The 13302-nt window shown below is 50.4% G+C and overlaps 1 protein-coding gene across 1 annotated transcript in view; it reads right to left on the bottom strand.

The window, feature by feature from the left end:
- The window catches only part of Tll2 (tolloid like 2), a 152257-nt gene extending 139189 nt beyond the window's left edge, over positions 1-13068 (bottom strand). Inside the window, exon 1 of the mRNA XM_004669918.2 lies at positions 12870-13068. Within this exon, the coding sequence (XP_004669975.2) occupies positions 12870-13068 (199 nt within the window). The remainder of the gene's footprint in view (positions 1-12869) is intronic.
- Positions 13069-13302: the final 234 nt, after the last annotated feature.

Here is a 13302-nt window from a genome sequence, read left to right as displayed (position 1 = left end):
ACTCTAGCCGGCTCCAGACATAAAAAGTGACATGAGAAAGACAAAGGACATAGAAGAATTTAAGGGGTCTCCTTGACATGGGGACTGGGCAGGTGTGAGGCAAAATGTGCAAGCCAAGTCCTGGAAGAGCCAGACATGGTCAGTCTGAAGCCTGAAGAGCCTCCTGGGGAGACCTTCCCCTGGGGGAGTGGCAGGTGAGGAGAGTGGGGTCACACCCATGGGGCAAACAGGAGTGGGACTGCCAACTACTCTCAACTCAAGTGTGGGGGAAATTTCCAAGGGTCCTAAGCAGATCTGATTTTGCAAACATGTTCATATGTGAGTTCAGAAAAATCACTCTGCCTAAGCGATCCCTAACAGATTTGGGGAGTTCATATAAGAGCCAACATGGGAACTGGCAGGGGTTTAGATGAAGGGTGCCAGGGAACACTGGAGAAGTGGATGGCTGAGCTGTGTGACAGGATAAAGGGAATTAAGTGGCCACACTGGCAACCAGTTGCCTGGCTTAAGCACCTGGGTGGACACTGCTGCCAGTCTGCTCCTTCGACCAGAGCCCAGCACTTCCTGAGCCAGTGAGAGGCGGCCCAGCAGAACAGGCTTCCCGTGAGGAGAGCTGGCCCGGGGGTCTGCAGAAGCGAGAAGGAGTGGGTAGTTTGAGACTGTTCCTGGGAACCAGCGTTAAGGACAAGCATCAACTCCTACCAGTACCCCGGGTGGGAGGAAGGGGAAACGGTGTAGTACGGGGGGAAAAGAAAAAAGAAGCGAAGTGGCTCAGCTGGCGCAGCAGGCAGACGCCGGCTGAACATCACACTCAAGTGCTCATGCAGGCAAGCCTGAGAATATTGATTGGAAATTGGCAGGAGTGGTTAGAGGGTGGTGTGATCACAGATAGGTCGGTAACCAATCAGCAAGAAAGCTGAGTTCCTGTTGCTAGGTTTGCATCCAGGCAGAGCTGGATTAGGAGCGGGCTGAGCAGGTTCCGGGAGAGACCTCTCATACACACCGGGTTTATCTGGCCTCCTCTCCACTTCGCCGGTGAGGACCAAAAGCCGAGGAACAAGAAATTACCACTGCACGTGCTGCGGACCCCAAGAGAACTGCAGTCTTGTGGGGAGAGGACATTGTTCAGCAGGGGACAATAAAAGGAATAAGAATCGCAGAGACAAGCTAACAATGGCAACTTGCTAAACACACCACTGCCACGTTTAATCTGCAACCTAAGTGATGGGTTTTGGGATTATTCCTATTTTTCTCTGTTCTGTTTTTGTTGTTTTTATGTGTGGTGTGCATGAGTGTGCATGTATGGCTTTTTTAAGTCTTATTTTTATTGATTTATTGTTTATGAGAGAGAGAGAAAGAGAGAGGGAAAATGGGCATGCCAGGGCCTCTAGCCACTGCAAATGAATTCCAGATGCAAGCGCCACCATGTGGGTTTATGTGGGTACTGGGGAATTGAACCTGGGTCCTTAGGCTTCATAGGCAAGCGCTTTACCCACTAAATCATCTCTCCAAGCCTCTCACTTGTTTTTATGTGTGTGGTCATACATATGTGCTTTTGGATGGGAGGCCAGAGGTTAGGTGTCTTCCTCAATTGCTCTCTCCAATGTTATTCTTGGAGACAGACTATCTCACTGAACCTAGCACTCCCTGGTTCAGTTAGACTAGCTCACCTGGACTCACACTGTCTATTCTCCCTCAAATGCTTCCCCTGCATCCCTGCTGCTCCAAATTACATCATCCTTCCAGCTAACCCAGCACTCACCAGCAAGCCCTCCTGAACTGTCCTACAGGAAATACTACCTCAGAAAATGTAAATGCCAGGCACTGCGGACTGTGCCTATGGTTTTCTGAGTATCCGTGCATGGCAAACACCTCACCCCCGAGCCATCTCCCCAGCCTTCATTGCTGTGTTTCAAGTGAGGAAACTGAGGTTCAGAGAAGTGAAGTAGCTTGGTCTAAGGGCACAGATATGCTTCAAGCCACAGAATGCTTGATGACAACAGCAACCTTCAAGAACAGCTCTTCCAACTGAGAGCCTTATCTTTTCTTCTGGGTGTTAGGGATGGAGAGTGGTTGGATCCATCCTCTCGAGTAACCTGACACCCATGCATTGCCCCTGGGCCTTCTAGAAGAGGGATAGAAGAACAAGGGAGGGGCTAGAGAGATGGCTTAGCAATTAAGGCACTTTCCTGCAAAACCTAAGGACCCAGGTTCGATTCTCCAGTGCCCACTTATGTCTACAAAGTGGTGCATGCATCTGGAGTTCATTTGCAGTGGCTAGAGACCCTGGCGGGTTCATTCTCTCTCTCTCTCTCTCTCCCTACTTACCTATCTACCTCTTTCTCAAATAAATTAATTAATTAAATATTTTTTAAATAACAAAGGAAAGGCAATGCTTTATTATTTACTTGTTTGTTTGCTTGCTTATCTGCAAGGAGAGAAGGAGTGTACCAGGACCTCTAGCCGGTGCAAACAAATTGCAGATGCATGCACCACCTTTTGCATCCGGCTTTACATGAGATGGATACTGGGGAAATGAAACCTGGGTGGCTAGGCTTTGTAGGCAAGCATTTTAACTGCTGAGCCTTTTTTGTGGTGATAGTGGAGGGGGATTGAGGTAAGGTCTCCTGCTAGGCCAGGCTGACCTATGTAGTCTCAGGCTGGCCTCAAACATACTTCAGTAACCCTCCTACATCTGCCTCCCCAGTGCTGGGACTGAAGGTGTGCACCACCAAACCTGAATAGGCAACACATCTTCACTCCTTCTGCTAGTCATTGTTTCTTCCCAGTGCCTTGAAACCCAGAGGATCTGAAGTCTAGAACTCTTTCATTCTTGTCTGGTTCCTAGCTAGGATCGAGACAAAGGCAAGGAAGTGGGGCTGGCCTACAGCACTCTAGGGAACAAATACACCAAAACAACCTCAAGACTAGGCAGAATAAAGATACTTGCTGACTGTAGGTGGAAGAAAGTTCCAGGCTAGGAGAGGCCGCCAGGTGGAGAAAGCGAGACTGTAAGTCCTTGCTCCACCACTTACAAGCTCAATGTTGTGGGCAGGACCCAGCCCAGGCTCTCTTCTGGCCGTGACATGCATGTCCTAGGAGCTCCCACACGATCCCCTGGCCAGTCTGGGAGGCCAGTGGATGGAGAGGAAGGGAAAGAGCGCTGGAACCATCAGGCATGGCCCAAGGTGGAAAGGCAGTGCTGTTGCACAGGGGCAGTATCATCATTCTTTCACTTGAAAACCTTGACATGCAACAGTCTGGGGACCCATAAAGAGACAGCCCCTGCTCGGAATGCTTGACAAGGTCTGGAGGAGGGCTTCCAATGTGTGTGGGTTCCCCTCCCACATGCTCTCTGGAACCTGGTGTCCATGGGAACACCACTTTGGAGGTGAGTGGCCAGGAGGTGCCAAGGGTCCAGCTGCGCTTGTCATCCCCAGCCTCAAGGGCTGGTTTCTTGTAAGCCTACAAACTTTCAGCCTAATATCCCCCTCAGTAGCCCAGCCAGATTCATGAGTGTCTGAAGTTTTGAGGTCAGAGACCCCAAAATAGAGGGGCTCTCTGTATCAGCACTGCTAGAAAACACAGAACTCTTAAAATTGGTCAGCTGTTTGGTTTCGTGCCACAAGGAAACCTCATTGGATTTCTAAGAGATGATAATAATAGAAGCAATAGCATTTCCTCATGACCACCATGTTCCAGACATTCTTCCAAGTGCAGTGTCTATATGAAGTCATTTAATCCACCTATCCCTATGTGGCTGGTATTATTATACTCATTTTGTGGACAAGGGAGCTGAGTTCCAGCAAGCTTAAGTGGGTTTGCTAAGGGTTTCATGGCTGGTTGAAGGAAAGCCAGGGCCTGAATTGAGGTGTCTGTCTGTACAGCCTGCTTGCTCTCCGTCTCCTCCCCCAGCTATCTGACAGGAATGGGAACCAGTGATCACAGGAACGGAGGAACTGATTTAATATGAACACTTTTGGGAGCATGGTAGGTTCTTTGGGGACCACCTAACCCTACAATTGTTTGTTTTTCATAATTAAAAAACATTTTATTGATTTATTTGAGAGACAGAGAGAATGGATGCACCAGGACCTCCAGCCACTGCAAACAAACTCCAGATGCATGAGCCACCTTGTGCACATGGTTTATGTGGGTCCTAGAGAATTGAACCTGGGTCCTTTGGTTTTGCAGGCAAGTACCTTAACTGCTAAGCCATCCTTCCAGTGCTATTTTTCACATTTTTTAAAATTTATTTTTATTTGAGAGAGAGAGGAAGAGACAGAGAGAGAGTGAGAGAGAGAGAGAGAAGGAGAGGGAGAGAGAAAATGGGTGTGCCAAGGCCTCTAGCCACTACAAACAAACTCTAGATGCATGTGCCACTTTGTGCATCTGATTTATAAGAGTCCTAGGGAATTGAACCTGGATCCTCTGGTTTTGTGGGTAAGCACCTTAAACCACTAAGCCATCTCCCAGCCCAGTTGTTCACTTTTAAAAAAATTTATTTATTTGTTTATTTATTTATTTGACAGAGAACAAAGGAGAGAGAGAGAGAGAGGAGAGAGAATGGGTGCGCCAGGGCCTCCAGACATTGCAAATGAACTCCAGATGCATATTGCCCCCTTGTGCATCTGGCTAAGGTGGGATCTAGGGAATCGAACCTGGGTCCTTTGGCTTTGCAGGCAAATGCTTTAACCACTAAGCCATTCCTCCAGCTCTTAAAATGTTTTTTTTTTAAATTTTTTGTTTATTTTTATTTATTTATTTGAGAGTGACAGAGAGAGAAAGAGGCAGATATATATATAGAGAGAATGGGTGTGCCAGGGCCTCCAGCACTGCAAACAAACTCCAGATGTATGTGCCACCTTGTACATCTGGCTTACGTGGGTCCTGGGGAATCAAGCCCCAGACTGGGGTCCTTAGACTTCACAGACAAGTGCTTAACCGCTAAGCCATCTCTCCAGCCCCCTTAAAATGCTTTTTTAAAAATTTTTATTTTTGTTCACTTAAAAAATATATTTTATTTATTTGAGACATAGAAAGAAAGAGGGAGAGACAGAGAGAGGGAGAAAGAGAGAGAGAGAATAGGAGTACCAGGGCCTCTAGCCACTGTAAACAAATTCCAGACACATGTGCCACCTTGTCTGTCCTGCTTATGTGGGTTCTGGGAAATTGAACCTGGATCCTTAGGCCTCGCAGGCAAGCAACTTAACTTCTAAGACATCTCTCCAGCCCCCTAGTTCACTTCTGTTACTTGCTAGCAAAGTACCAAGTGCCTCTCATCTAGCAATGGTCTGCATGCCATGGTAGCTTCTGTTAGTCTAAATCACATATTTGAGAAAACTGTGGCTTTAAATGCCAAAGACTTATTCAAAGTCTTGGAGTTAGAAGGGCAGAGATAAAAAAAAGAAAACCTATCAGCCTGAGTCACAGCACGGGTGTAGAACACCACGTGGTGGGGTGAGGAGCAGTCAGAGAAATGGTGGTCAGCCACAGGGCCGGAACTACCCACAGAGGCACTGCAGAATGAGGTGTCCACTCACTTTCCATCCAGGAGAATCTTCCTTCTGAGCCAACGCTGTCCAGTCTGGGTAGGAGGCCCCAGGGGACAGTGTGAAGGTCTGAAAAGATCTTAGATCCTCAACGCCAGCACAGAGCACACCTGTGCTAGGGTGTCGCACATCACTATACCCTCCACTTCTTACAGCGGACTGTCACTGCTGGAAAGCAGGGTAAAGGGCCTTGACACACGTGCCATCCCTAAGAAAGCGTAGGCAAAGCCTATCTGGGCAAGAGAAGAAAGGAAAACTGGGTTCAATTTCTGTAAGACTTGGAGACCTACCTCTGATGATGGTTACTCAACATGGGCTCTGTCAATGTCAAGCAGAAAGCCTAGACTTAAAGTTCACTTTTCCCAAGTGCAAAATAACAAGCATCACACAGGCATGGCCCCCGGTAGGTAGTGCTGAGAGTCACAGGTGAGAGTCCCTACTATACTATGGATCCGACCAGCTGCGAGGAGCCTGGCATGTTCTCCATTTTTCTCTCCCTTTTCTTAGACACTACCTACTGTCAGTACTGGAGCCCTGGGATCCAGGTAGCACATGATAGTCACAGGCACCACACCTCACCTGCTTGCCCAGGTGGATGTCTGAGTTAGGCACTGCGCTGCGCCTACTTAGGTAGGAGCCAAGGCAGCGAGTCTTCATCTCCCTGGCGTGTTTCCTCATCCTCATATTTACTCACTTTTGTCTTTTAAGCTTACCCTTCACCTACTTTTGAGACTGTTTAACAACAATTACCAGCTCTGATATTAAGAATTCCTAACTCTAATAAGGCAAAATAAAACCACTTATTTATTGTAAAAAAAAATCACATTCCACTACAGCATTTCCACAAATGTGTTCATAAAGTGCTTATGAGCACCTGCTCTGCCTTCTGAGGGTGTAACTCAGTCACTGAGCATCTGCCTGGTGTCAAAAACCATGCTCAGAAATTGCTAAACCTGGTATCATTGAGTCTTGTAGCAATCCTGAAAAGTAGAACTGAGCAGTTCTTTTCAGGTAAGGAAACTGAGGGTTGGGGAGGTCAAGCCACTTACTCAAGGTCACACTGCTTACAAAGAGGTAGATAGGCAGAGCCAATGCTGCTTGCTCCTGGAGACCAGGAAAGACATTTCATTCCACAATGGACTTGGAGCATTTTAATTGCATCATATGGGCCCCTGTCCATCACACAGACCTCATGAAACTGCTTGTAGCCCAGTGCAGGCAAAGCTTTTCCTCACCCTCACAAGCCAAACCTCACAGTGCACAGTTTTTACTGCATTCAGGTCTTTCAATTCTGACCAGAATAGTCCATCAAGCTGTGCTTACAGCACTGCAAGGCATCTCTTAGGCCAAGGTTTCAAATCCTTCCACATTCCTCTTGAAAATCAGCTCCAAAAGGCCAAAGCCATATAGCCAAGTGTCTATCAAGAACCCCATGCCTCAGTACCAATTTACTGTTGCGTTCAGGTTCGCAATGCTGGTAGAAATCACCCAACCAAGAGCAGCTTGTGGGAAATAAAAGTTTTATTTTGGCTTACAGCCTCAAGGGGGAAGCTCCATGATGGCAGGGGAAAACGATGCCATGAGCAGAGGGTGGTCATCACCCCCTGGCCAACATAAAGTAAACAATAGCAACAGGAGAGTGTGCCAAACACTGGCAAAGGGGAAACTGGCTATAACACCCATAAGCCTGCCCCCAATAATACACTACCTCTAGGAGGCGTTAATTCCCAAATCTCCATCAGCTGGGAACCTAGCATTCAGAACACCTAAGTCTATGGGGGACACCTGAATCAAACCACCACAGTGGGGATGGAAAAGAGTTGTAAAAATGCCAGCCACCCCTTCCAGCATGTGGGTTGTGAGAGTTTCATGAAGGACAGCCGGGACACCCGGGAGACAAACCTCCAGGAGACACTGTGTGAACCTTGGCCCTGCTGGAGGGCTGGAGGAGCTGGGCTCTGTACTCCATGGTCCCACTCCTCTGGGGACACTCTGGCCAGGGCTCCTCCTCTGTGTCCCAGGCAGAGGGCACGTGTTTGGTTCTTCCAGCCATGAATCTGATCCATGAAGGGTCAACATCCTCCCTGCCTCCCGCGTTCAGCAGAGACTGACAAGTGCCGGCGGTGAGCCGGATGCGGCTCCAGGCCGTGGGACAGCGACCAAGGCTCTCATTTCATAGACATGAGCATTGTAGCCTCACACATCAGAGACCAAGCGCTGCTGGCAAGAACTGCCCCAGAGAGTGCTCTGAGTATTCTCCCTATTTCACACCCCCCCCCAAAAAAACCCTCACTGGTAAGGTAATTTAAAAGGAATAACAAGGCCGAGAGAGGCTACAAGTTCCAGGAAGAGGTGAGGTCTGAAATCATGAACCCAAAGTGCATCATGAGGAAACAGTCAGTTCTCATACCAAAACATTCACCCTTGGCTTCTGAGCCTTAAGCCTTCAAGGACTAGCAATTGTATGTATAGTTTTTTAAAGTGTTTTTTTTTAAATTTTTTTTTGTTCATTATTTATTTATTTATTTGAGAGTGACAGGCAGAGAAAGAGAGAGAGAGCGAATGGGCGCGCCAGGGCTTCCAGCCACTGCAAACAAACTCCAGACACATCCGCCCCCTTGCGAATCTGGCTAACGTGGGTCCTGGTGAATTGAGCCTTGAACCAGGGTCCTTAGGCTTCACAGGCAAGCGCTTAACCGCTAAGCCATCTCTCCAGCCCTGTATGTATAGCTTTTAACCAGGGTCTCACAGCTATAGGAGGCCCCTGGCATTTGCCAAGCCATAAACTAAAAAGTAAGCTGATTGCTGGCCAGTTTCCTTGAATTAAACAAGCCCAAAAGGCTAAATAAGCACTTTGGAATGATGTGAGCCACAGGCATCATTTCGGGTGACCTGAGTCCCATGTCCCCAGATCAACTGTGGGCAGCAGTATGTATGCGTCTGCTTCTTCCCCATTTTTCTACTTTAGAACCTTTCCTGAATTTGTCAAGAGCCCACTTGATGCCTCAGGAGTGTGGCTGGTCACTTTTCCAAAACTGATTGCAATGGTATCTCCCTCCCATCCTTACGCTTTTAAACAACGTGGCTTTGACATACTTCCCACTGGAAAGTGAGTCTGTGTTCCCTCCTTTGGAATCTGAGGGGAGAGGGCTTGTCACCATGGTAAAAGTGATCATGCATTACTTGGAGGCAAGGTAATCAAAGGCACTATAGCTTCCAACTGGTTCTCCTGGATCACTTAGAATCCAGCTGTCATGTGACACATCCTGGCCACCAGCCCACGTGGGAACACCACTTGTGAATGCTTGGTCCAACAATCTGGTGGAGTTCCAGGTGACCAGCAGACACGAGAGGAAAGGAATCAACGGATAATTTCAGCCCCTTGTCGAGCCTGCAAGTATTTCTAGCTGACATGCAGACACAAGCTGCTCCTGTTCCTCATCCAGAGTAGCATGGCTGGAACAGCTGGGCTGTTCTGCACTGGATTAGGGGTGGGGTCTAGCCCAGGAAGAGAACTGGGAGCAGGAGCAAACAACTGTGCATGAGCACTTTGGCCTCCCACTCTTCGCTCTCACTTTCATCGTGCAGGTGGGGAGACTGGAGTCCGGGAAGGGGGAAGGCGGAATGACGTGCTGGTGGCCACACAGACAGCAGAACAGGAGCCTGGCCTTCTGGCTTGACTCAGCTGAGCAAGCGTGGATGAGGGCAGGCAGGCAGAAGTCCTGCTACGCGCAACAATGGGAAGACTGGCTGTGACGTCTCGTACAGTAAGTGACAGTGTGGACTGTATCTGAGGAAAAGCGAAACAGCTCAGCTGTAGCCCACCAGACAGAAAGTGTGCCCAGAGGTCCATTGCTATTCCCCAGCTATAGGGAAGGCTTCAGATCCACACCCACATCATCTAACTTAATAAACATCTCCCTTTCCAGCATCAATTAGATTGTTTGTTAGTCATTTTAAGCTTGACATCTTAGGGCTGGAGAGATGGCTTAGCCTGTGACACCTAAGGACTCAGATTTGATTCTCTAGGTCCCACGTAAGCCAGATGCACAAGGTGGCACATGTGTCTGGAGTTCATTTGCAGTGGCTAGATGCTCTGGCACACCCATTCTCTCTCTATTTTTCTTCTCTCAAATAAAAATAAATTTAAAAAAATTAAAATTGACAGCTTAAAACTATGTCAAAAAGTCAACAAAGGGACAATGGAGAGAACTCAGACAGTAAAGTGCTTGCTTTGCAAGCATGAGGGATTGAGTGTGATTCCAAGTACTCATATGTAATATTGGGTTTGTTGGAGTGATAATTCCAAGACTAGAGAGGGAGAGACAGGTGGATCCCTGGAGCTCTCTGGCCAATCAGATTAGCCAAATTAGTGACTTCCAGGCCAATGACAGAATTTGTCTCAAAGAGGTTGACAGCATACCTGAATGACACTCAAGGTTGTCATCAGGTCTCCACGTGCATGTGCACACCTGTGCATGCACACAGGTACCCACATACGTAAGAACATGTATACACCCATGTGTATGCCACACACAGAGTCAACATGAAGGTAGATATTCTTTCATTAATTTCTAGAAAAAAAAATTTTAAGGGGCGGGGGAGATGGATCAGCAGTTAAAGGAGCTTGCTTGCAAAGCCTGCTGGCCTGGGCTAAATTTCCTAGTATCCACAGAAAGCCAGGTACACAAAGTGGTACGTGCATCTGGAGTCTGTTGTGGCAAGAGGCCCTAACACTCATTCTCTCTCTCGCCCCCCCCCCCCCCACCTCTCTCTCTCAGCTTCTCTATCCGGGAATAGCAAGTCACTTGCGCCAGGTCACACACAGCAATGTAAGTGAAAAAGTTATAAACGGTAAAGTGGTAAATATGGTAAAAAGAGACACTGATGAAACATCAAATGGTAACATTGCAAACGAGGTAGCAGGAACAAAGTCACAGAACCATAGACAGATCTCTAACCAGGAAGGAGACACCTGCTCAAGGGAAAGCGCCCATGAGGTGAGATGTAGGATTAGGGCAAGACAAGTGACAAGGATCAAGAGAAAAGCTCCCTGGTTCTGTGGGCTTGCAATCCCAAGAAATGTAATATCCCCATTCTAAGAATCTGAGGATCGGAAAGGAGAGGACTTGTTTGCTGACAGGCTAGGAGTTGAGCCAAGACTCTGCCCTGTGCGTTGGGAATGCCTAGCAGAATGGAGACCCACAGTGGGGAAGGGCCCGCTGAGAAGGGTGTTAGGAGCAGCACCTCTGGCTGCAGCAGTCAAGGAATTAGGATTTGACTGAATGAGGAGGGGGATGCCCCTAAAGGTATGAGCGCAGCCAGGGACTGCAGTCCCCCTAGCAGGAAGAGCTCCTTTCACTGAGATCCCGGTAGGATGGGAGCTGCTTGTTGGCCTTCCAGAAGATGGGTGTTTCTGAAGGCAGAGAATTCCCAGGATGGGCCGACTGGGATGCTTTCCTGGACCAGGCCACTGCCATTGCCCTCTTCTGGTCACTCAGCATCAAAACCCAGGGAAGGGCCAGAAGGCTGAGAGGACCCAAGGAGGCTGCAAGGGACACACAGAGCTCAGGGACTCGCTCCCAGGATCCTCTACCTTCCAGCCCCGCCCTGCCCTCCATCCCATCTTGTCTTCCAGTAGTCTGAGCACTGGGGCCCCGGTTACCTGAGGTTTTCTCTAAAAGCACTAGAGAACCAGCAGGCAAGCTTGCCTCAAGGTTGTTCCCAGAGGATAAGACCATGCGGGGCACTCTCAGTTTTCTTCCTTTTGGATCTGCAGCACCCAGGCCAGCACATAACATCCAATCCATTCCTCAGCAAACTGATTTCCTGTTCCGGCCCCAGCTGCTCATACTGCCTCCCAGTAGTTCCAGGACTGGCAAGGTCCAGGATCTAACAGGTGTGACTGGTGGCCTGCTCCACTTCCACCTCATTTTCCAGCCTCGGGACTTTCTTTGCAGGACTAGGTCACCACTCCAAAATGAGGTTCTGGAGATCCTTCTCCTTGGCCATGAATGAGGTCCCACAAAGAACCGCATCTTCACCTAGGGCATGGAACCTGCTAAAATTCTCTCCAATTACCCAGAAACTAACTCTTCTGCCTGCCTTTCCAACTGAGGCCCTCCAAGGTAGGGCAATAGGTAGACGGTCGGTCGGCAGAAGTCTGCAGTAAGCCCTTCACACTTAATTTGACCTTCAACCTGCCAACATACCCAGGCCTCACCAACTCCAGGCTCCCAGAAACCTCACCTTCCCCAGGCTTGACCCAGTCCTGATTGACTCCAACCCTAACTTACACCGGAGCCACCACAGTAAAAGTCAAAACTAAGGATAAGAGCCTCTAGGTTACTCTATTGGTAAACCGTTTCCCACAAATCGCCTGAGGCCTATTTACCAACCCCCCCTCCTCTGCAATTAAGAGGAAACTGAGGCTGAGAGGTCTCCAGATAGTGAGGGAATAAATAAGGCAGAGACCTGAAGGGGTACAGTACCCGGAAAACGCCCTCGCCCCCCACCCCTTCTCAGTCTTCTCTGGATGCCGCCAAGCGAAATGGGCGAAACAATGCCCAAAGGTAAATGTCACTACCCGCAGGGCTTTGGCCACTGGCCAGGAGCGGCCAAGCGGTCCTCTGAGTTCCAGCATCTCTCTGGTCCCAGCTGAGCATTGCCCCTTCCGTTCTCTCTGGAACCTCCAAGACCTCCTGATGAAGTGCCTGTCCGGTCCCCCCGCGACCCGAGCGGGAGGGTAGCTCGCGGGAAGCGCCCGAAAGGCCCGCGCGTCCCGGGGCGCGGCTTCCTGGTCGGGATTATAAGCACCTGCTGGCTTCCATCTCCGCCCGGCCCGGGCCATGGAGGGGGACTGCGGAGAAGTGTGGACAACTCCAGCCCTGTGCATTCTCGCCAGACAAGCCCTTTCCTTCTCTTCTTACAGTATCTCCCCAAGAGTGACTACAGACCTCGGGTAACTTTTGCGCGAAACTTAACAACCGCGGTGAAATCGGAGCCAGTAACTCCATCAGAGCCCGGAGCGCCGGCCGGTGCTGAGCTCCAGGCTGACGTGCCGCCCCGCGCCCACCGCGGCCCCCGAGCGCCCCCTCGGCATCCCCGGGCATCCGATGCCCGCATTCACTCGGACAACCGGGCACTCGGACGTTCCAGGCTCCGGGTGATATTCAAGCAGTTTCTAGGGGACATATCCAGGGAGGGGAGGGGGAGGAGGGGGCCCACCCCATCCATCCACCGGGCTCGCCTGCCCACCCTCATTTGCGTTTCAAAGGCAAACTTCTGCCGGACTTGCCCAAAGGCGGCGGCACCTACCGGCTTTGCAAGGATCGTGGTAAGTCTCCAGCTGCTGCCCCGCGTCCTCCTCGCCTTCCAGAGCCCAGGAGCCCGGGGCGACGTCCGCGCGCTCCCCGAACCCGCGGGCACCGGGACCTGCACCGGCAACGGCACCGCGGGGCAGCGGCAGCAGCAGCAGCAGTGGCACCAGGGCGCCGAGCGCCGTCTCGCGGGGCATGGTGACGCGGGGTCGACGGGGACCTAGGGGCTTGCGGGCACAGAAAGCTCGGCTCTGGCAGGGGGCGATGCACAGGGTCGCGTGGCGGCGGCCGCGGCTCGGCGATGACGCGCGGCTGCCGGGCACGGCTCGGGCGCGGAGCGAGCAGGAGGCGGCGTCCCTGTCCGGGTCCGGGCACTGGGGGAGCCGCCGCTCGAAGCGACTTACCCGCGGCCAAGGCTGCGGCGACTGTGG

The sequence above is a fragment of the Jaculus jaculus genome, chromosome 1 (genome assembly GCF_020740685.1).
Source record: "Jaculus jaculus isolate mJacJac1 chromosome 1, mJacJac1.mat.Y.cur, whole genome shotgun sequence".
NCBI classification, from domain to species: Eukaryota; Metazoa; Chordata; class Mammalia; order Rodentia; family Dipodidae; genus Jaculus; species Jaculus jaculus.
The sequence above is the reverse complement of the archived record's forward strand: the minus strand, read 5'-3'. Positions and strand labels throughout refer to the sequence as shown.